At 41.9% G+C, this 23222-nt stretch overlaps 1 protein-coding gene across 3 annotated transcripts in view; it reads left to right on the plus strand.

The window, feature by feature from the left end:
• Positions 1 to 23222, plus strand: part of PIP4K2A (phosphatidylinositol-5-phosphate 4-kinase type 2 alpha) — a 335262-nt gene that overhangs the window by 277412 nt on the left and 34628 nt on the right. For all 3 annotated transcript variants that reach the window (XR_009560777.2, XM_060292946.1, XM_030837149.3), the window contains 2 exons: positions 13406 to 13552; positions 17693 to 17731. Coding sequence is in view for 2 of the 3 variants with exons in the window: in XM_060292946.1 (XP_060148929.1) it covers positions 13406 to 13552; positions 17693 to 17731 (186 nt within the window). In the remaining variant the exon portion in view is untranslated. The remainder of the gene's footprint in view (positions 1 to 13405; positions 13553 to 17692; positions 17732 to 23222) is intronic.

Consider the following 23222-nt stretch of genomic DNA (forward strand, 5'->3'; position numbering starts at 1 on the left):
AAATTCCCTCTAGCTGTGTTTTTAAAAATTACTGTGGCTGGATTACCGACAGTTAACATTTAGGAATGAATAGATCGGTAGTTAATAGACGTAACACGTTTAATCTAAATACCCTTCTGTACAATAGTTGTGATGATTACCACTCTGATTTTAAAATCACTCTGCTTAAGGTTTGGCAACATTTCGGAAGTGATTTTGCACGTGCTGGAAGTGAGGTGCTGACCTCTGAGTATTTATCCATTTACACCTACAGATCCTCTCCTGCTTGCACTGGTCCCTTCCTGTCCTGGCCCCAGAAAGGCCCACCCCCCCCACCACCACCACTCACAGTCTCCTGCCCAGAGAAGTTTCTGATTTTAGAAAGTGTTTGTCTACTCACCACCTCCTTTTCACATCAGCATTATCCCCTCATCATCACCTGGGCATAAAGTGAAACTACCCTTGGGAACAGCCATCTCTTTCTGTTTCTTTCCCACCCCCCAATCCCCCCTCCCCGACTCCCTTCCTCAGTACGACGTTCCAGCACAAGGGCCTGGTAGAGCACACGATCCCAGCCCCCAGCTAGAGCTGTATGAGGCCGTACTGTGAAGTAGTAACAGTGTGAAGTCCCACGTCAGACAGTCCTGGGTGCAGATCTCAGCCCTGTCACTTACTAATAGCCACGTGACTTCCAGACTTTAAAGCCTCAGCTTCTTGATTTATACGGTGGAGATGGAAACATCAGCTGACTCCGGAGCCCTGACGATTGTAGGGCAGGCACTCAGAACAGTGTCTGCCACACGCCAGGCTCTCCACACGTGGTGGTGGTCATAGCAGTCATCAAGTCCTACACCAGTGGCCAGTAACAACAGTGTCACCTTGAGAAAGTGGAGTCTTATGGCATGAATATGACCATTGATGGCAATATCGCAGCAGCCACCTTGAGAACTGGTGTTTAAACCACACACTGAAACACACACAAACATACACACACGCTGTTGCTGTTAACCAGAGGCTTCTCAAGTGTTTAAACCATCACATCAAGTACCAGCCTCTCAAAGTGACTCCTTCAAAGGTACTGCTTGGTTGGATTTGTAGGCTCTGAGGTGCCTGTAAAAGTCAGCTTCCTTCCTTTACTGTCACGCTTTCTGCTGTAGCATCAGGAATTATTTCTTTTTTTTATAAATTTACTTATTTATTTGTTTCCTTATTTTTTGGCTGCGTTGGGTCTTCGTTACTGCATACAGGCTTTCTCTAGTTGCGGCGAGCGGGGGCTACTCTTCGTTGCGGTGCGCAGGCTTCTCACTGCGGTGGCTCCTCTTGTTGCGGAGCACGGGCTCTAGGCACGCGGGCTTCAGTAGTTGTGGCACGCGGGCTCAGTAGTTGTGGCTCGCAGGCTCTAGAGCACAGGCTCAGTAGTTGTGGCGCACGGGCTTAGTTGCTCCGTTGACATGTGAGATCTTCCCGGACCAGGGCTCGAACCCGTGTCCCCGGAGTTGGCAGGCAGATTCTTAACCACTGCGCCACCAGGGAAGCCCCAGGAATTATTTCTTGGCAGTTGCTTATTCTTCTCAAATATGAACAACTGCATTTTTAAAAAATTTTTATTTTTTTTTAACATCTTTATTGGAGTATAATTGCTTTACCATGGTGTGTTAGTTTCTGCTTTATAACAAAGTGAATCAGCTCTACATATACATGTATCCCCATATCTCCTCCCTCTTGTGTCTCCCACCCTCCCTATCCCACCCCTCTAGGTGGACACACAGCACCGAGCTTGATCAACTGCATTTTGCTTGCAGTGAGGTCTGTGAACATCTTGAAGCTACCTTCTGTTTCTGGAAACTTGGGACTGCCCCTCATTTGTTTTTCTCAAAAACACTGTTCAGCCTCTAAATCCATTAAACATCTAATCACTCTTTTATAACATCTATTCCTTTTGAAATCTGTCCTACAGCGCTTATGCTGTTGCCGATTGTGAAGGAAAATTTGAAGCGCTGGGTTAGTACCTATGAGGGTAAAAATGCTCAGGCGTTGGCTTCTGAATAAATGGAATTCTAGGACGCAGCTTTAGCCATTCACGCCTCTCTGGAACTTAATGTCGCGCTGATGCATTCTTTTTCTGCTTTTTTTAAATTGTCTCAGAACTCTTAAAGCAATGTGATACTTCAGTGACTGATGAAAACATATTATTCTGATAAGTGACTATGATACTATTCTAATACAGTGTGACATGCAATTCAAATATCAACTTCTTGATGACATCTTTGAGTTCAGAATTTTTTGACTCTACAGAAATTACAGTTTGAAACGTCTCCTCTGGGGTAGTTACTGTAACAAACATGCAGATTTGACATATCATCATTATTACATAAAATACATTGGGGAGCAAAATATTAACATGCTCCAGGGGCTGTCACAGTACTAAATATTTCATTTCACTGCTACAGAATGATTATTTTCTTGGTATATTCTTTATCCAGAAAAAGCTCATTTCTCATTTCTTCAGCATCTGTGTTTTGCTGAAGAGAAGTATTTTAAATATAGAGGGTCTTAGTGTTAACCTTAAAACAGAGTGTTGTAGGTTAATTATTCTTGAAAAACAAACAAAGCCATAGAAAAAGGAATCAGATTTATGGTTACCAGAGGTGGGGGAATTGGATGAAGGTGGTCAAAAGGTAAAAGCTTCTAGTTATAAGTACTTGGAATGCCATGTACAACATGATAAATATTAACGCTGCTGTGTGTTATATATGCAGGCTGTTAAGCGAGGAAATCCTAACAGTTCTCGTCACAAGGAAAATATGTTTTTCCTATTTCTTTGCTATTGTGTCTCTATGAGATGCTGAATGTTCACTAAACTTACTGTGATCATCATCTCATGACGTATGTGGGAAATCAAATCATTATGTGGTACACCTTAAACTTTGTACAGTGCTGTATGTCAATCATATTCAATAAAGCTGGAAGAAAACAATTTTTAAATAAACAGAGGTAAAGGGTCTTAGTGATTGAGAGTCACCATTGTTAATATGATTTATTTAAAGGACGCTACATTGAAGGTCAGGAGACCTAAGTCATAGTTTGTCACAAACTGGTTACTTAAGCGATCTCTGAACCTCAGTTTCCCCATCTGCATTTCGTTCACCCTTTCATTCGTTTGTGCATGTATTTACCCTCTTTCTTCTTGCAGTGTAATTGACTTACACTATTATACTGGTTTCAGGTGTGCAGCATAGTGCTGCGATATTTTTATAGATTATGCGCCACACAAAGCTATTGTAATACTATTGACTGTTTTCCCTGTGCTGTGTATTTACTCTTGACCTAATTCCAGAGAGGAGGTAAGGTGGCCTAGACTACTTCTAGGATTTACGTCTAGTCAAAATTTTTCTGTCTCCTGCTTCGGTGTGGGGACTGTCAGTTCATTTATTTCTTCTTGCTTTTTGTTGCTTTTACCTTCGAATGTGCCTTTGCTTCTGAAACCCCCCCCCCCCACATCTGGACAGGTCAGTAGGCGTGTTCAGATCCCAGATCAGTAGATGGACAGGCTCTCAGAGAGGGCGGCTCCTGCAGAATAAATTGGATGGGCTTTCTGACAGCTTTGGTTACTCCATGGCGCTTGACGTCTCTTTTTTCTTTTCTTTCATTGTTTTATTGTTTTAGTAAGATATATCCGGAGGTGCAGCTGTATTCTGGAAGGTTAAAATTACCCCGAGGCCAGCCTCTGGAGAAGTAGAACATTGCTAGATATTTAAATAAATTCCTCTTAGGGTTAATTTTCTGATGAGCCAACCTCACCAGCAGTGCTGTGTGACAGGTGGTTTTCAGGGCACACACTCTGCAGCTGACTGCTTTGCTCCCGACCTGCTGTGTGACCTTGGCCAAGTTTCCCATCCTCTCTGCATCCGCTTCTCTGTCTATACAATTTGGATAATAGTACCTCCTTCATCCAGTGTTGTACTAATCAGGTGAATTGATATTTATTATATAACCTGCTCAGAATAGTGCCTGGTATATGATAAGTGCTATGTAAATGATCGAATAAGATCATTAAATACCTTTCTTGCACATACTTACTTAGTTGCCGTAGTCCCAGTGTCGAAATCATTTGCTCTTTGAATCCACTAGGGGGCCTGGTTTCTGGTAGAGTGTGGCACAGATGCAGAAAAATCTGAAGATTCAAACCATGAGGAGTTAGATTTTTTTTTTCCAAGCTCCAGCATCTTGCCTTAGTCCTTATTTGCTGCCCAAATCCTACCCTAATTTCCACTGTTCGCTAAGAAAGCATAGCATCATCTTTCAGACGAATGGAAAATTTATATTAAGCAGAGCAAACTTTTATGTCTCTTTTCCTTTTTCTCTTTTTTTATGGTTGGGAAAATAACTTAGTGCTTTGGTGTAAATATCCTTTTCTTCAAATTTCTGTTAGGTTAGGACAAACTCAGGTCTTACAAATTACGATTATCCAAAGAAGAGGGGATATATGTATATGTACAGCTGATTCACTTTGCTGTGCAGCAGAAACTAACACAACATTGTAAAGCAGCTATACTCCAATAAAAATTTTAAAATATAATAAATAAATGACGATTATCACCTGATTAGCTGAGCAATGCTGAAGAGCATTCAGAAAGGAAAAAATGGTCAAGAACCTTCTTGAATGTCTTATTTCTTCGAAATTGACTGATTTTTCTTTTTTGACCTGAATTCATTGGGAGTTTTGGTATCGTGTGGCTTCGGCTTTAATTAAGAGTCAACGTCAATAAAATTTTAGAAATTTTAGCGGAGGGAACAAGTTCCAATGCAGATGATCAAGAAATGCCTTATGAAAATAGTGTTAGGAATATCTTTTATGTTTTTGAAATGTAGTGTTTAAATTTATTTGTTTTTTATTTCGAAGTGACTGAGTTGACAAAACTGATAAAGTAACCTAAAAATCCTTCCTTATCCTTTGTTATTTGGGAGACAGTAACTGGAACCAAATCTAGAAGTTACACCTAAAAATCTGAAATCCTTGTTGAAAAAGCTGGCTAGTACCTCAAGTTTCAGTAAAGGATTGGGGGGTGAATGCCTGACTTTTTTGGAACCTCCTTGGAGTACATCTTTTTATCCTCCCACGAAGGACAGTCACATTGGCCACGAACAGAGAGAAACCGAGAAAATAGGTCCCTTAAAAGCCAAAAATTAAAATTTAAAAATTGAGGGCGTGCTGCCCAAAGAGAAGAAGTTACACACTCCTTCAGCACTTCCCAAACTGCCGATCATAGACGGAACCCCCGCGCATCTTGTAAAAAATTTACATTCCAACTCAGTAGATCATGGGTGGACCTGAGGTGCTGTGTTCTTCACGTGCTCCCGGGTGATGCTGACGAAGCCCCTGTAAGTGGCAGCACAGGACCAGCTTTCCAGAGCAGGAGAAACGTTCCGAGTCTGCTCTTTGGCTTTTCTGTTCTCTTTGGAGGAGAGGCCGGTCGAAATGTGAAAAGCACATTAAAGTGTGAAGCCCTATAAGCACCTGGAACTATGAGATTCAAGGCAACTCCCAGCAGAGCCTCTGTGCCTTCAGAAGTTGCACATACTTTTCTTGCTTCTCTCTTAGTAAAGTCTGGAAGGCGCTGCCACCGCCAGGGTCCCTGAGCACCCCTTCCAGTTCCACTCTGCAGACACTTTGCAGGTGGGGGCGTCACCGTCTGTTCCCAACGTCCCAGCCGTCGTTCCCCAGGTTTCCAGCTGCGCAGCCCACTCAGCAGCACGTGTTTCCTGCAGCACGTTATCTCCAGTTTCTGGAATCCCCGTTGTTCTTTTTTCTTCATACACCGCCTGTCTCCCCGCCTCTCTCCAGCATCTACGGATTTGACATTTTCATTCCAGCCTCCACGGCGCTTCACTTTCCTTTCCCGTTTTCCGTCTCCAAACATCTCTGCTCCGTTTGGGATAAATTTCTCAGCTGTGTCACCCACTCCTAATTCTCTATTCAGCTGTTCTAATCTGTTGCCTCCCCGTCCAATGGTTTCTTTTTTTCAACGATCATATTTTTCCTTCTAGAAGTTCCATTTAAAAAAATCCACCAGTGCACTCCTGATCGTTTTTTATTATATATGCTCATTTCTGAACTTGCATCCTTTTATTTCTTCAAATGCTCTATGCATAACTCTTCAAGTTCTATTTCCGGTAGTCCTAAGCTCTGCCATTCCTGGAGGTCCTGAATCTGTTGCCTCTTGCGTCTGCTGCTCAGGAGTGACTGGCCTGAGCAGAAGGCCTACAGCATGTGGAGTCAGGATACTGATTAGGGATGGAAGCCAGTGAGGGAGGAGGAAAGGAGGAAGACTGGACAGAGGGGGAGGGGCAGGCTGCCAGCCAACCTGGTGGGGCCCTTTGGGGTCCTCCACCCAGATGTGGCCATGTTGGGCAGGAAGGCAGGCCCAGAAGGAGCTGCCAACCAAAGGCTGCTGACTGCAGTCCAGAGCTGGGCAGCCAGGCCTCCCAGAGCGCGTAACACCGGGATGCTTGGGGCAGTCCATCTGCATTTCAGGTGTAACCACTGAGTAAACTCCATCTATACTTATGGTAAGGTGAGTTTTTTTGTTTTGGTTTTTTTTGGCCACACTGCACGGCTTGTGGGACCTTAGTTCCCCAACCGGGGGTTGAATCTGGGCCCTTGGCAGTGAAAGCTCAGAGTCCTAACCACTGGACCACCAGGGAAGTCCCTGATAAGGCGTTTTTTACAAAGCCATTTCATCTTTAATGATGATGTTATGTATGGGTCTCTAGAACAGCATAACAAACAGTTAGGGGCACCAATGTTTGCATTCAGGTATATTCTGCGGTATCTCAGTACTAAGAATGTTTGTAAATACTGCAGAGGAATGTTTATTCCTTTTAAGCCTGCTTTTTATTAAGTTTAAGAAAAGTAGTAAAATTTTATACTTACATTAGCTTAAATGGAGTCATCCTTACATGCTTTTATGACTTAAAACTATTTGAAACCAAAATATATCATATTAACTGACATGGACCATTATCCCAAAATTCAAGGAATTTTGAAGGATAATTCAAAATATTCAAGGAATATTTGGATTATTTATTTATTTGGTCCTTTTAAAGCAAACCAATCCTTAATTTCAGGCTGGCTTCTTTCTTTTCTTTGTCTTTTCTTCCTTCCTTCCTTCCTTCCTTTTTTTCCTCTTTCCTTTTTCTCTCCTTCCCTCCTTCCTTCTTTCCCTTTTTCTTTCTTTCTCTCCCCCTCCCACCGTTATGAAAAGAATGTTGTTGCAGCGATCTGTAAACATAGGCAGAGGCGCAATAAGGATTACAGATAATTTAACCTTTCAAAAACATTAACTGAAGCAAGACTTTACATTGAAGTATTAATTTGATGCTATATTAAATTGTCACTTCAAGCCTCTAAAAAAAATGAGTGAAACATGATAATAACAGCAATTTCCAAGAGCTGGAGCCCAGGTTCACACTATCATGCGGAGATATAAATATTTATCCGTTCCAGCACATCACTTAGAATCCTCTCTGCTGAAACCTTCAGTCAGCTGTGAGTCTTTTAATGGCATTTCATTTTGCATGAGAAGAAGCAACAAATCGGGGATTCATAATACTTGTTATTCTTGCTGAGCACCCAAGAGCAAAGGAAACCAAGATCTTGTGGCTGTTGCATTTTATGTTTTTAAAATTCCTATTTCACCACGTCAATTTGTCATTACATTACAGTTCTGACAAGCTGTTATATAGGAAAAACCTCTAAGGGAGACTAATGAAGAGATAAAATTTGCCTTTACTGGTGACACCATGGAGTTTTCGTACAAGAAGATATTTTTTAAAAGAAGACAGAAAAAAGTAAAAACTGTTATTGGTTACAGATGAACATTGCCAGCAAATACAAGTGTCTGAGAAGCACTCTTGGAAAAAACAGAAGCCACTGCAGGATAAATGACAACGCAAGGTGACACGAGGCATCCAGCTATGAAAATGCAAAAGTGAAAAATACTTAATAAAAAAACAATATTTTAAAAATGCAAATGTAGGTAATGCCGTGAGTTTAACACTGAGAATATGGACGCTGATCCCAAGAATACTTGTGATGGTTTTAGCTCCATATAGTAAGTGTAAGAAGAATTGATGACCATAAAGGTCACTTTTTAAAAATTTGGGACTAACTGTTCCATGCCTTATTCAGATGGAAGCTCAGTGTCATCACTGAATCGCAAGCATCTGAAAGCTGCCAGTTCATGTGCCAGACAAGACTCTCCCTGTTTGATGTGAGAGAAGGTGACCTAGAGAGCCTGGAGGGGTGGAAATAACAGGCCAGCTTTGGGCCACAGATGGGAAGGCCTCTGGGAAAGGAGCGGATCTAAGGAGCCACTGAGAGGAAGGCTCTGCAGGCTTGTACGTACACAGCTGGGGCCCTCAGAACAGTCAGCCCTCTGGCAGATGTGTGCTCCTAATTCCTGAGCCACACGTGGATGACCAGCTTCGCCAAGTGTTTGGTCCACTTGTGACCTCTTATCTCCCTTGGGACCTCAGAGTGGCACAGGGCAGAAGTCCACAGACTCATCTGACCTCTAGGAAAGAGTCTACTGGGTGGCACTAGGGCACTGCACCTGTTGAGTCTGTAAATTGAGATTTTAACATGGCAGACAAGGAACATCTGCGTTATGTCCTTTGCCAGTTAGGCAGGATTGCCTTGTAGCCACATCAGAACAGTGGTTGAAAGTGAAAGAAATACCTACACTTATTTTTATTTTTTATTTTATTTTATTTATTTTATTTCATTTATTTGTTTATTTTTTGGCCACGCTGAGCTGCTTGGGGGATCTTGGTTCCCCGACCAGGGACTGAACCTGCGCCCTGGCAGTGGGAGCACCGAGTCCCGACCACTGGACCGCCAGGGAATTCCCCTACACCGTTTTTAAAGAGTGACCCTCGGGATTAAGTCGCTATTTCTCCATTCTTGTAATTACAAGAATTCGAAATTAAGCATTTAAAAAGGATGAAGCAAAGATTCATCCTTAGATTGTCTTACAATCAAATCAACAATGTTAAAAAGAAATTAATAGATGGCTGAGGCTGTAACTATTAAAAAAAGGTTGCTCGTGCCAAAAACCTGATCATGATACTGTAGTGCTACCAATACACCCTTTTAAAATAATTTTTGAAGCATTTATTTACAGGTTGTTTTGTTAATTTGTCAGTGGTTAAGTTTTTGAAGGGGAAGTGCTTAGAGTTCTGATCCTAAAAGCAATATGAGTGAGAAATATAATTTTTTAGTGTTTCTTTTACATCTATAAAAATATCGCCTCACTTTATAAATAAATACACACACATGCAACATTATTCATTTTTGGTAAGTCTGTTCTGTGGAGATTCCCTGAAATTGGGAGTTCCCATCCTGCATTTAAACAGAATCCATTTCTCAGGGAGCATTTGAGGAGCACCTCAGGTGCAAGCTTGCCTCCGTCGCCCTTTCCTTCCCTACTTCCTTTCCCACCCCTCGCCCCAGGGTCCTGGTTTCGTCTGGCTCCCGCTTGAATCACCGCCATCCTTGCAGTGCTGTTTCCCTGATCTTCACACCCTTCACAAAACCCCTATGCTCTAACTACTAATCTTATGCCTCATCTCCAAATGCAGAGACACAGAGAGGTTGAATAATTCCCCAAGGTCACACAGCTAGTGAATGTGGAGCTGGATCAGGAAGGCTCGAGCAGCGTGCTGTGGCCATGAGTTTACAGTCTCCCTAGATGTGGGATAACGTCCAGTAGTTTGTGGGGTGGGGGAACCCTCATAGATGTGCCCACTGGTGTAGGGGGTGTGTGCACAGCATTTCCTGGGTCAGCTGGTGAAGAATCTGAGGGGAATCGTATCTGGGCCTGTTTGTGTCAACTCCCACACGCAGTGACTCCGTGTGCAGTGGTGCCTCAGCCCAGGTGCTCACAGACCCAGTGAGACCTTCCTCCACTGACGTGAAGCAGCGTCTTCCCGGTGCGCCCACCCAGAAATTCAGTTCACGGGGAGACTTTTCTCTTCTGCAAAGTTTTGACGCATAAATGCTTTCTAAACCTTTGCTACCAACTGCTGCTTGTCAGTACTGAACTCTAACGTGAGAGGCTTTCTGTGGTCGTGGTTTTGTACATATTTACATACTCAGGAGTTTTATTAACTCTATTTTTCAAGGTGTTCATCAGAGAGCCTCATAGGTGAGCCTTGCCTTTGAGAACAAGTGCACATAGAAAGTTGCTGGATGAGGTGGATCAAATTTGATCTGTTTTTTTTAACATGGAGTAACTTATGTAATCTTAAAGATAGAGGAGTTGTAGAATGTAATCTGTGTGTGTTTTCCCCTGGGGGAAAAAACCAGCTTGTCGGTGACCTCCTGTAGTCAGGTTTCTTTAACATATTCATCAATATGGATAGCGGTCAGTATCTGCTCTGTTCCGGGTGCTCTGTGACTGTACCAAGATTTTGATCTAAGAGATATCTTCTACCAGCAGGACTTTTAAAAGATAGGCCATGATGAGAATAACTGAGCAGAATGGCACAAAGGCAGGGGACTTGAACAGCCAAACTGAAACCTGTGTGCCTCCATGTGTTTAAAAGGCCCATCCAGCCATCTCTCTTCAGAGGTACCAGACCACCACTCTTTTTTGTTTCTTTACATCAGATGTGAGAAATCTTCATTTCAGCCAAGAGCTCTTTACCACCTATTTTGTATTAGCGAAAATCAAGTTAATTTACTGTTTTTTGAAAGGCGAGAAATAGAAAATGTTCCTCTGATCAGACTTTGCATTAAGAGCAGGTTGTGGGTGAAACTCAGAAAAATCCATCAAACTAAAATATAGCTCAATTATGGTCGGTAAGATTTTTTTTTTTAAGGGCAGGAGCATCTTTAGAGTCTTCCAAAACTCTGGGTGGCAAAAATCAAACTCCTATACTGATGCTGTTCATCTTTTCTTTAATGATAAAAACTAAAGGCTTTTTAAAAAAAAATCTTAAGTTGGTTTAATATTATCAGAGTTGATTATTACAGTGTTTACCACTAAAAAGTTTGAAAGGGCATTCTGATTACTTTCTTATCTTTATAAAATGTTCACTGTACAACAGAAAACTTAGAGCAGAATAGTTTTTTTTTTAAAAAAAAGGAAGAAAGCAGTTACCCTAAAGTTCACCATTACCATAGTGACCATTCTTCCAGACACATCTCTGTAAATAGGCACAACAGGTACCATTTTTACAATTTTGGAATCATGTTATTCATGCTGTTCAGTTATCCTAGAGAGTTCACACACATGTCATGGGAATAAAAGCTTTTTTGAAATCTTCTTTCCCCTTCATTTTAAAGAAAGGAAAACCTAACTTTCCTTTGGAAAGTGCAATGGGACCCAGTTTGTAAGGATGGTCTTTTGAGGAGAAGTGTCTCCATCTTGTGGCCTTTTAGAGTATCGTCATTCAAGACTGATAAACGCATGTTGTGTTTTTGCAACTCTCCTTGGAAATGGTGTCAGTTCTGGGACTTGTTCAGTGGATTTGATGAATCCAACATGGGGCCAGAGTGTGTCCATCTGTCTGTAGAGTGGGGACAAGCCCTTTTTCACACCGCTGCTCTGGTGGGCAGTTTATTTATTTCTTCACTGACATGAATTTTTTATTCAATGTCACTTGTAAATATACAAAGTATTCATTTTAATGTATCCAAAAAAAGAAGAATATTTTTTCATAAATTATTTTTTTTAATTTTATTGAAGTATAGTTAATTTATAATGTATTAATTTCTGCTGTACAGCAAAGTGACTCAGTTATACATATATATATTCTTTTCATATTCTTTTCCACTATGGTTTATCACAGAATATTGAATATAGTTCCCTGTGCTATACAGTATGATGTTGTTTATCCATCCTGTATATAACAGTTTGCCTCTGCTAAAATCAAATTCCCATTCCTATCCTCCCTCCCCCTTGGCAACCACAAGTCTGTTCTCTATAGTTGTGAGTCTGTTTTTGCTTCATAGCTATGCTGATCTGTATCGTATTTTAGATTCCATATATAAGTGATATATGGCATTTGTCTTTCTCGTTTACTTCGCTTAGTATGATAATCTCTAGGTCCATCCGTGTTGCTGCAAATGGCATTATTTAATTCTTTTTGATGGCTGAGTAATATTCCATTGTATATATATACCACATCTTCATTATCCATTCCTCTGAGGATGGACATTTAGTTTGTTTACATGTCTTGGCTATTGTAACTAGTGCTGCTATGAACAGAGGGGTGCATGTATCTTTTCAAATTATCATTTTTTCTCAGGATATGCCCAGGAGTGGGATTGCTGGATCATATGGCAACTCTGTTTTTAGTTTTTTTGAGGAACCTTCATACTATTTTCCATAGTGGCTGCACCAATTTACACTCCCACCAACAGTGTAGGAGGGTTCCCTTTTCTCCACACCCTCTCCAGCATTTGTTATTTGTAGACTTGTGAATGATGGCCATTCTGACTGGTGTGAGGCGGTACCTCATTGTAGTTCTAATTTGCATTTCTCTAATAATCAGTGATGCTGAGCATCTTTTCGTGTGCCTGTTGGCCATTTGTATTTCTTCTTTGGAGAAGTGTTTTTCGAAAAACCAATCTTTGATTGGGTTGTTGGTTTTTTGTTGTTGTTGAGTTGTATGAGTTGTTTGTATATTTTGGAAATTAAGCTCTTGTCGGTTGCTTCATTTGCAAATACATTCTCCCATTCTGTAGGTTGTCTTTTCATTTTGTTTATGGTTTCGTTTGCTGTGCAGAAGCTTGTATGTTTGATTAGGTCCCATTTGTTTATTTTTGCTTTTATTCCTTTTGCCTTGGGAGACCAGTGGGCAATTTAAACATTAGAGTCTCAATAAGAAACAGGAAAACCAGGACTGGAGCCCAACTCTCCCAGCTTCTAACACTGAGCTTTCTCCACAATTTCCTTTTTAACCTCGACTTCAACACTGTTAAAGGAGTTGATCTTAGTGGCCAAGTCACGCTGCCTCAACCTCATGAAATCATCATAAAGGCTTCTAGGGAGGAAGATGGCAGCCCCAGGTAGAGTGTGATTTCACTTTAAAGGAATTACAGAAAGGACCGATCACTTGTCCTCACCCTACACCATTATATCCAAGTTTTGACTTTACAAATTAGTTTGGAATGTTAGGGAGAAAATGTCTCTCGAGATAGAGTTGAATTTTATCTGTGTCTGCACGGTGGATGCAGACCTGTACTGCTGGAGGCAGTACAAACATGGTCATTTTCTGTAAACAGGACATTAATAGTTGGATAATAAACCATTATCACTTTGTATAAACACCAGAGCAGAAGAGTTACATTTTACATCTGAATGAACACCTTTTGACTGGATCATTTCCCCGCCTTTTTTCTTTCTCTCCTATGCAGTATATAGTGGAATGTCATGGGATCACCCTTCTTCCCCAGTTCCTGGGCATGTACCGGCTTAATGTTGATGGAGTTGAAATATATGTGATTGTTACAAGAAATGTGTTCAGCCACCGTTTATCTGTATATAGGAAATATGACTTAAAGGTAAGACTGATTTTTATTAACTTTTATTCATTAAGTTTGGTCATCCACGTTGTATGTAATTGATCATGCTGAGCACTTAGGAGGCGCCCAGAGCACAAAGCTGCCAGGAGCGCTCCTTTGTGTTAAGCGAGGACCACTTGCACCTACGAGAGCTACCATGTCTATTTTATTCAACAAGTATGTATTGAACACCAGCTATGGGCCAGGCACTGCTTTAGGTGCTGGGAATGGCTCGATGAACAAAATAGACCAAACCTGCTCTCAACGAGCTGACATTCTGGTGGGTAAAGACGGATGGTAATAAGTAAAAGGGGTAAGTAAATCATGGAGTATACTAGGAAGTGATCAGTGCCATGGACAGAAGTAAAGACAGGAAGCATGGGGAAGGGATGCGGTTTGGAATAGGGTTTCGCTTCACTGCAGACCTGAAGGAGGTGAGGGATAGGCTGAGGAGCAGACCTGGAGACAGGCTGTTTCAGAGACCCCAAGTGAGAGGCGGACCACTGGAAATTCTGATTGTGGAGTGAGGGGATCTGACTTCTGGGATCACCGACATAGGCAACGTCCAGGTCAGGAGCTGGCAGGCTGTGACCTGCCTCCGTGGCACAGCCAACATGGCCATTTTTGTAAATGGTTTTATTGGAATCCCACAATGCCTGTGGTTTGTGTATCGTTATGTGGTTGCACTGTAACAGCAGAGTTGAGTGGTTACCATAGAGACCGTTTTGGACCACAAAGCCTGAAACACTACCCCTCTGACCCTTTTCAGAAAAAGTTTTCCAACCTTTGGTCTTCATCAGTGGATCTCGAATTTTTTTTTTAATCTCAGACTCCTTCACACCCTTAAAAGAGGACCCCAGAAAGCTTCTGCTTATGTAGGTTATGTCTACTAGTACTTACAATATTAGAAATGAGACATTGAAAAAAACTTATTTAAAATAGTAAAACCATTACATGTTAGCATGTCTTTATGAAAAATACCTTCCAAATCAAAAAGTTTAGTGGAACAGGTAGCATTGTTTTTTATATCCTTGCAAATCTCTCTACTGTCAGGTTTGGTGAGACAGAACATCCTGTCTGGTTTGGCTGTCCACCTGTTGCCAAGTTATTTGATTGAAGTGTATGAAGAAAATCAGACCTTACACAAATATGTAGTTGGAAAAGGAGAGGAGGAGTTTTTAATAACTTTTTCAGAAATTTGTGGATGTTTTCCTTTGATATCACACCTTAACCTGACAAGTGGTAATGTCTCAAAGCTGAGTTACAGTGTGGAATCTGAAATCACATCGGTGAACTTGTTAAAATCCGTCAGTCTTTTTGCACGCGTTGGTCTGGCTACGTCATGCTTTGGTCATTTGGAATGATGGATTGACTGAGTTAGGTGAACTGCTTCCTCGAGGCTATGCATATGTTTTATGACAAACTCCACTAATACCATTTGGTGCCACTGCTGGGTTTGTGCTGAGCTGCCAGCAGCTTTACCCACCATTGTATTTGCAGTATCCGTGCAAATATCAAGGTGGTGAAATCGGCAAATAGTGTCTCAGTATTATTATAAAGATAGTTTTGCCTTTGCAGACCCCTGGGTGCTGAACTATGCTTTGAGAATGCTAGTCTAAGGGAGGGGGAATGTTCTAGGCTTATCTCCTACCCTCTGGAGTTCAGATGAGCAATATAAGCTTCCCAAATACAGCTTTGCTCTGTCCTGCCTCCAAGTCGTAGCTATTTTACAGGTGGAAATCCCAGCCTACAGGGCTCTTTGGAACCATCTCCCTCATGAGGCCCTTGGCAGTGTTACTTAGCTCACTCTGCTGCGTATTATAGGTCTTTTCATTGGCCTGACTCTCCCATGTAAGAAGCCAGTTGACCTCTGAAGCCACATGTCCTGGTTTTTTACTGCTTGTTAGCTGTGTGCAAGATGCTGAACCTCTATGAGCCACAGTTTCTTCATCTGTAGAACAGAGGTGATCTTACCTCCGCTGCTGTGAGGATTAATGAGATATGTATGTGTCACGTCCAGCATAAGGCACGTGGGGAGGAGTGGATGGATTTTCATTGTCTCATCCATTCTACTGATAAGTCCCTTAAAGGCAGTTGTTTTGGTTCTACTTTTTTATCCCCCGGAAATGCTTAAGGTAGTGCCTCTATCTTAAGCATATCCTGCTTGAGCATATCCTGTTCAAGCATATCCTCATGTAAATTATGCTTATAGACTGGATGTTATAGTTTTAACCTTGGATGTCATGATTTCGTCTCCCGTTTTAGCTTGTAGAGTAAACTTTTCTTGCCAGTACTTGCCGTTGTGAGGGAACCTGGGCATCTGGCATCATTTCATGGCTCAGACTCTCAGCCTTGACTGACTTAACGTTTCTAATTTTGTTTTAATTTTTAAATTCTGAATGAATTTAAATTTGGATGAGTTTTTCCAGGCTAATGCTCTGCATTTTTACATAGAGACGAAGCTTCAGTGAGAATTAGGAGCAGAGTAAATTATATCGTAGAGGGGAAAACACACAGAGACTAAAAAACTTGGTTAAAGATACAGAGACTCGGGTATTACAAGTATGTAATACCTGAGGATTTAGCCCCCCCTCCCCTTTAAATCTGGGGACATTCTTTGTTAGCAGTCTGTGTACAGAGGAAGAGACTGTGGCCCGAATTCAAGAATCTGTAAAGGAAGAAACAAACCATTGTAGGTGACGGCTGCTGGGCTCAGCCAGGCAGAGGGCTCTCCTTCATGACCAGGTTACACGGTTCATCTTCACGTGCTGGGTCAGCTTTGTGCTCCTCCGACACATCCCCCAGAAGCTTCGAGCATCTTCCCTGGGTTGGCAGCAGGGTCTTTCGGATCCACCAGACCTGGGAATGCTGAGCATGGGGCAGATGGAGAAGTGGCCCCCAGGGACCCCCTGGCCTGGGCTTGGCCCCCTTCCCCAGTACCAGGAGTCTCCCCATCTGTGAACACGTTACACACATCCTGACTAATGCCTGAGCTGCTTGAAGGCAAGATGGTCATAGAGCAAAAATGTTAAGAGTGGCCAACCTAGAAGCTACTTTAAATTTTCCCAAGTCACATACACATTCTCTTAATGATTGGCTAATGCAAGTATTCCAGGCCAATAAATATCTATTTAAAACATGGTCAGGTAAATGGATCGCTCCAGTGACCTAGTCATAGTCTGGGCATCCAGTGCTGGCAGGGGAGGGAGAGCAGTCAGTCGGGCCGTGATCCTCCTCCAGCCGTTCACTCAGCAAACACTGGGCGTTGCTGGGTGAGACACTGCGATGGTCACCACGGAGCACAAAGGATAAATGCTCACTGTTGTATTAACAAAGTTAGGAATTCACTGGCCATTTGTTTCCTAATCTATCTTTTGCATTAAGATCTTCCACAAACAAAGGACAGTTTCTGTTCTTGAACTCTACCCCAAAGCACCCCTGTCGGCATCAGGAACACTCTGTCATTTCAGACAACACAGAACCGAGGGCATCATTTGGAAAACCAGTGCAGTAGAGTAGAAATTGCTGCGACCAAGAACTGTGTTTTCTTCTACTTTATACCTCTGTGCTCAGCCTAGGTTCTGACACAGAAGCGGTGCAAGGAGACGTGTGTTTGAAGGGACCTCCAAAGTGAAAGGGGCCGGGAAGTACCCACTGGGTCTTAGTCATGGTAAGTGAGGAAGCACATGCATCAGTAACCCTAAGCCAGGGGAGACGGGCATTCGGGGGCCAGGGCACGCCCCCACCTAGAGGACGCAGTGTGGCAAAGAGGCCTCTATGCCCCAGTGATCACTGAGGCCAGCTGACGGCCCACTTCACTTTGAAGACCCCCAAACCAACCACTTCTGACGATTGATGTTTGACTCCACGTTTAGTAAGTCATTGTTCACGTGATTGTCGGGTTTTCTGATTGCCAGCAGGAGGACAGGAACCAGGGAGAAGACAGCACAGGTGACACGGCAGGGAAGGGGTTGGAGACAGGTGGACAGGAATCCCTGCAGAGGGTGCAGCACACTCGGGGAGGGGCCAGAGCAAAGTCGGTGCTCATTTATTTCCGCGCTCTGCCCTGGAGTGTTTGCATATTTCACGTGAAGCTGATACCTCGCGTGCACATGGTTTCATTATCTCTTTCTCTTTCAGGGCTCTACAGTGGCTAGGGAAGCAAGTGACAAAGAAAAGGTAAGTGCCCGGCATCTCTCTCACCTCAGTCCCACGGACATGCGGTTCTAGCCATTTCCCCTCCGCTACAGTGAGAAGCTCTTCATGGGCCTGAGGGACGTTCTCCTCCAGTTCTCTCCCTCAGGTTGGCTGCCCTGTTGGACAGTGAAGCAGTTATTAGTTTGAGGTGTGTGTGAAACATTTCCTATCAACGTGATCTTGAGAAAACAGCCGCCTCTGCTGTCAGCACGCTCCAAACTGGCAGGTACAGCCCAGCACCCGAGTCCTAGCCCCGCTTTATGACTAATAGGGCAGGTGTGACCTTGAGTCAGTCTCTCTGCCTCCCTGAGTCCCAGTTTTCTCACCTGTAAAACGACAGTGTTGAGCTTCAAATTCACCAATAAAATATTGGCTTAATGAGCTTCAAACGCCTTTCCAACTATAAAATGTTAAGATCTCATTAGCGTATTTTTTGTGTGTAAAGACTTAGGGATGGACATTAGGTAATACTTGAACCACATTTTGTTGATTATGCAGGATTATAAACAGATTCAACTGGAATCAGTTTAAGAATTTGGGAGGCAGCTTTCCGTGTGCAAACCTCAACTGCCCAAAATGGGGATTTGCTTACATGAAAGGCGCCCCTGCGCTCTCAGCTTACTCCTCATGATGTTGAGGTGCCTTTTCTTGACCAAACCATTTGAAAGCTGGGCTCAAGATTTTTGTTTCTAAATTAAGTTATTTAGGATGAGATCACTCAGTTTGGGTTTGAATTTTACAGACTTGGAAATCTCCTTTTACTTATATTCATCCAGAAGTTTGTGAATGTCTTTATGGTTACTGTCCTAGCTTCAGGGGCTAAAATAATGAACCACACACACATGGCCTGCAAAGCGATCCAGACATTAAATAGGAAATGACAGTATCATGTGGTAAGTGCTTTGATAGGAAACACGTAGCAAGGGCACCTAAATCAGGCTTGGTGGTCTTCCTGGAAGAGGTGATTGGAAACCTGAAGGATGAGCAGCAGTTGGCTAGAGAAAGAGGGAGCACTCGGTGCTTTCATTGGAGGCTGGGATGAGGCCACACAGGTAAGCAGGGCCATCTAGAGTGGCTGTGGAAATAACCCAGAATAGATGGTGGCCCGACCTGGGGTGGTGGAAGAGGATAGAGAGATTTAGGAAGAAGAATCCACAGAACTCAGAGCTTGAATATGGGAGGTGAACAGTGCCAGGGAGTGTGTGGAGGGAGGGTGACTCCAAACTTTCTGGTTTGGACAGTGGGGTAGGTGCTGATTCCACTCATGGAAAAAGGAAGCAGGCAGAGTAGTTAGAATTGTCAGCACAGCATCAGAACAGAGATGTCCAGTAGGCATGAGAGGGCTTCAGCGGGAAAAGGGGGCTTGGGAAACCTGCCGGGAAGGATGATCAAAGACAGGGAAGTGTCAACGAGGTCACCTAGGATGAGCCTAACATGAACACTCACTCAAGTCCAGGAAGCACGGAGAGTCCCGTACAAGATAAACCCAAGGAGGACTACACCAAGACATATTAATCAAACTGCCAAAAATTAAAGACAAAAAATATTAAAAGTATCAAGGGAAAAGCAACAGTTGTTAACATACAAGGGAACTCCCAGAAGGTTATCAGCTGATTTTTCGGCAGAAACTCTGCAGGCCAGAAGGGAGTGGCATGATATATTTAAAGTGATGAAAGGGAAAAACCTACAACCAAGACTACTGTATCCAGCAAGGCTCTCGTTCAAATATGACAGAGAAATCAAAAGCTTCACAGACGAGCAAAAGCCAAGAGGATTCAGCACCAGCAAACCAGCTTTACAACAAATCCTAAAGGAACTTCTCTAGGCAGAAAATAAAAGGCCACAACTACAAACAAGAAAATTATGAATGGGAAAGCTCGCTGGTAAAGGCAAACATGAAATAAAGGTAGGGGATCATCCACACACAAATATGTCCTCAAAACTAGCAATCATGAGAACAGGAGAGTACAAATGCAGGATATTGGAAATGCATTGGAAATTAAGAGACCAGCAACTTAAAACAATCTTGTATATATATTGACTGCTATATCAAAACCTCATGGGAACCACAAACCAAAAATCTATAGTAGATACACACACAAAAAAGAAAAAACAATCCAAACACAACACTAAAGATAGTCATCAAGTCACAAGAGAAGTGAACAAAAGGGGAAGGGAAGAAAAAAGACCTGCAAAAACAAATGCAAAACAATTAACAAAATGGCAATAAGAACATACATACCTGGGCTTCCCTGGTGGCACAGTGGTTGAGAGTCCGCCTGCCGATGCAGGGGACACGGGTTCGTGCCCCAGTCCGGAAGGATCCCACATGCCGCGGAGCAGCTAGGCCCGTGAGCCATGGCCGCTGAGCCTGCGCGTCCGGAGCCTGTGCTCCGCAACAGGAGAGGCCACAACAGTGAGAGGCCCACGTACCGCAAAAAAACAAAACAAAACATACATACCAATAATTACCTTAAATGTAAATGGATTAAATGCTCCAGCCAAGACATACACTGGCTGAATAGATACAAAAACAAGACACATATATATGTTGTCTACAAGAGATGCACTTCAGATCTAGGGACACATACAGACTGAAAGTGAGGGGATGGAAAAAGGTATTTCATGTAAATGGAAATCAAAAGAAAGCTGGAGTAGCAATACTCATATCAGACAAAATAGACTTTAAAGACTGTTATAAGAGACAAAGAAGGACTCTACATAATGATCAAGGGATCAATCCAAGAAGATATAACAATTGTAAATATATATACACCCAACATAGGAGCACCTCAATATAAAAGGCAAATGCTAACAGCCATAAAAGGAGAAATCAACAGTAACACAGTAATAGTGGGGCACACCCACTCTCATCAATGGACAGATCATCCAGACAGAAAATCAATAAGGAAACACAGGCCTTAAACGACACATTAGACCAGGTGCACTTAATTGATATCTATAGAACTTTCCATCCAAAAGAACAGAATACACTGTCTTCTCAAGGGCACATGGAACATTCTCCAGGATAGGTCACATCTTGGGCCACAAATCAAGCCTTGGTAAACTTAAGAAAACTGAAATCATATCAGGCATCTTTTTCAACCACAACTCTATGAGCTTAGAAATCAGTTACAGGAAAATAAGTGTAAAAAGTACAGACACGTGGAGGCTAAACAATGTTACTAAACAACCAATGGATCACTGAAGAAACCAAAGAGGAAATCAGAAAACACCCAGAGACAAATGACAACGAAAACACGACAATCTAAAACCTATGGGATGCAGCAAAAGCAGTTCTAAGAGTGAAGTTTATACCAATACAATCTTAACCTCAGGAAACAAGAAAAATCTCAAATGAACAACCTAACCTTATACCTAAAGCAACTAGAGAAAGAAGAACAAACAAAACCCAAAGTTAGCAGAAGGAAAGAAATAAAGATCAGAGCAGAAATAAATGAAAGAAACAAGAAAACAATAGAAAAGAACGATGAAACTAAAAGCTGGTTCTTTGAAAAGATAAAATTGATAAACCTTTAGAAGAAAAGGGAAAGGACTCAAATCAATAAAATTAGAAATGAAAAAATGTTACAAGTGACACCACAGAAATACAAAGGATCATAAGAAATTACTACAAACAACTATATGCCAATAAAAAGAACAACCTAGAAGAAACAGACAAATTCTTAGAAAGGTACAACCTCCAAGACTGAAGGAAGAAGAAATACAAAACATGAACAGACCACTCACAAGTACTGAAATTGAAACAGTGATTTAAAGACTTCCAACAAAGAGAAGTCCAGGGCCAGATGGCTTGAGAGGCAAATTCTATCAAACATTTAGAGAAGAGTTAACACCTACCCTTCTGAAACTCTTGCAAAAAATTGCAGAGGAAGGAACACTCAGCTCATCCTATGAGACCACCATCACCCTGATACCAAAACCAGAAAAAAGATGCCACAAGAACATTACAGGCCAATATCATTGATGAACGTAGATGCAAAAGTACTCAACAAAACACTAGCAAACCAAATCCAGCAATACATTAAAAGGATCATACATCATGATCAAGTGGGATTTATCCTAGGGATACAAGGACTCTTCAGTATCCACAAATCAATCAGTGTGGTATACCACATTAAAAACTGAAGAATAAAAACCATATGATCATCTCAATAGATGCAGAAAAAGCTTCTGACAAAATTCAACAGCGGTTTATAATAAAAACTCCCCAGAAAGTGGGCATAGAGGGAACTTAACCTCAACATAATAAAGGCCATATATGACAAACCCACAGCTAACATCATTCTCAATGGTGAAAAGCTGAAAGCATTCCCTCTAAGATCAGGAAGAAGACAAGGATGTCCACTCTCACCACTATTATTCAACATAGTTTTGGAAGTCCTAGCCATGGCAATCAGAGAAGAAAAAGAAATAAAAGGAATCCAAACTGGAAAAGAAGAAGTAAATCTGTCACTGTTTGAAGATGACATGAAACTATACATAGAAAATCCTAAAGATGCTACCAGAAGACTACTAGAGCTAATCAATGAATTCGGTAAAGTTGCAGGATACAAAAGTAATACACAAATCTCTTGCATTCCTATACACTAACAACAAAATATCAGAAAGAGAAATTAAGGAAACAATCCCATTTACCGTCACATCAAAAAGAATAAAATACCTAGGAATAAACCCACCTAAGGAGGCAAAAGACCTGTGCTCTGAAAAGTATAAGACACTGATGAGAGAAACCAAAGATGACACAGATGGAAAGATATACCATGTTCTTGGATTGGAAGAATCAGTATTGTCAAAATGACTATACTACCCAAGGCAATCGATAGATTCAATGCAACCCCTATCAAATTACCAGTGGCATTTTTCACAGAATTGGAACAAAAAATTTTTTTAGTTTTTATGGAAACACAGAAGACCCCAAACAGCCAAAGCAATTTTGAAAGAACGGAGCTGAAGGAATCGGGTTCCTTGACTTCAGACTATACTACAAAGCTACAGTAATCAAAACACTATGGTGCTGGCACAAACACAGAAATGTAGATAATGGAACAGGATAGAAAGCCTAGAAATAAACACACACACCTGTGGCCAATTAATCGATGACAAAGGAGGCAAGAATATACAATGGAGAAAAGACAGTGTTTTGAATAAGTGGTGCTGGGAAAACTGGACAGCTACATGGAAAAGAATGAAATTAGAACATTCTCTAACACCATACACAAAAATAAACTCAAAATGGATCAAAGACCTAAATGTAAGGCCAGACACTATAAAACTCTTAGAGGAAAACATAGGCAGAACACTCTGACATAAATTGCAGCAGTATCTTTTTTTGATCTACCTCCTAGAGTAGTGAAAATAAAAACAAAAATAAACAAACGGGACCCAATTAAAAGCTTTTGCACAGCAAAGGAAACCATAAACAAAACAAAAAGACAACCCCCGGAATAGG

Source organism: Globicephala melas, chromosome 2, assembly GCF_963455315.2.
Source record: "Globicephala melas chromosome 2, mGloMel1.2, whole genome shotgun sequence".
Classification (NCBI taxonomy): domain Eukaryota; kingdom Metazoa; phylum Chordata; class Mammalia; order Artiodactyla; family Delphinidae; genus Globicephala; species Globicephala melas.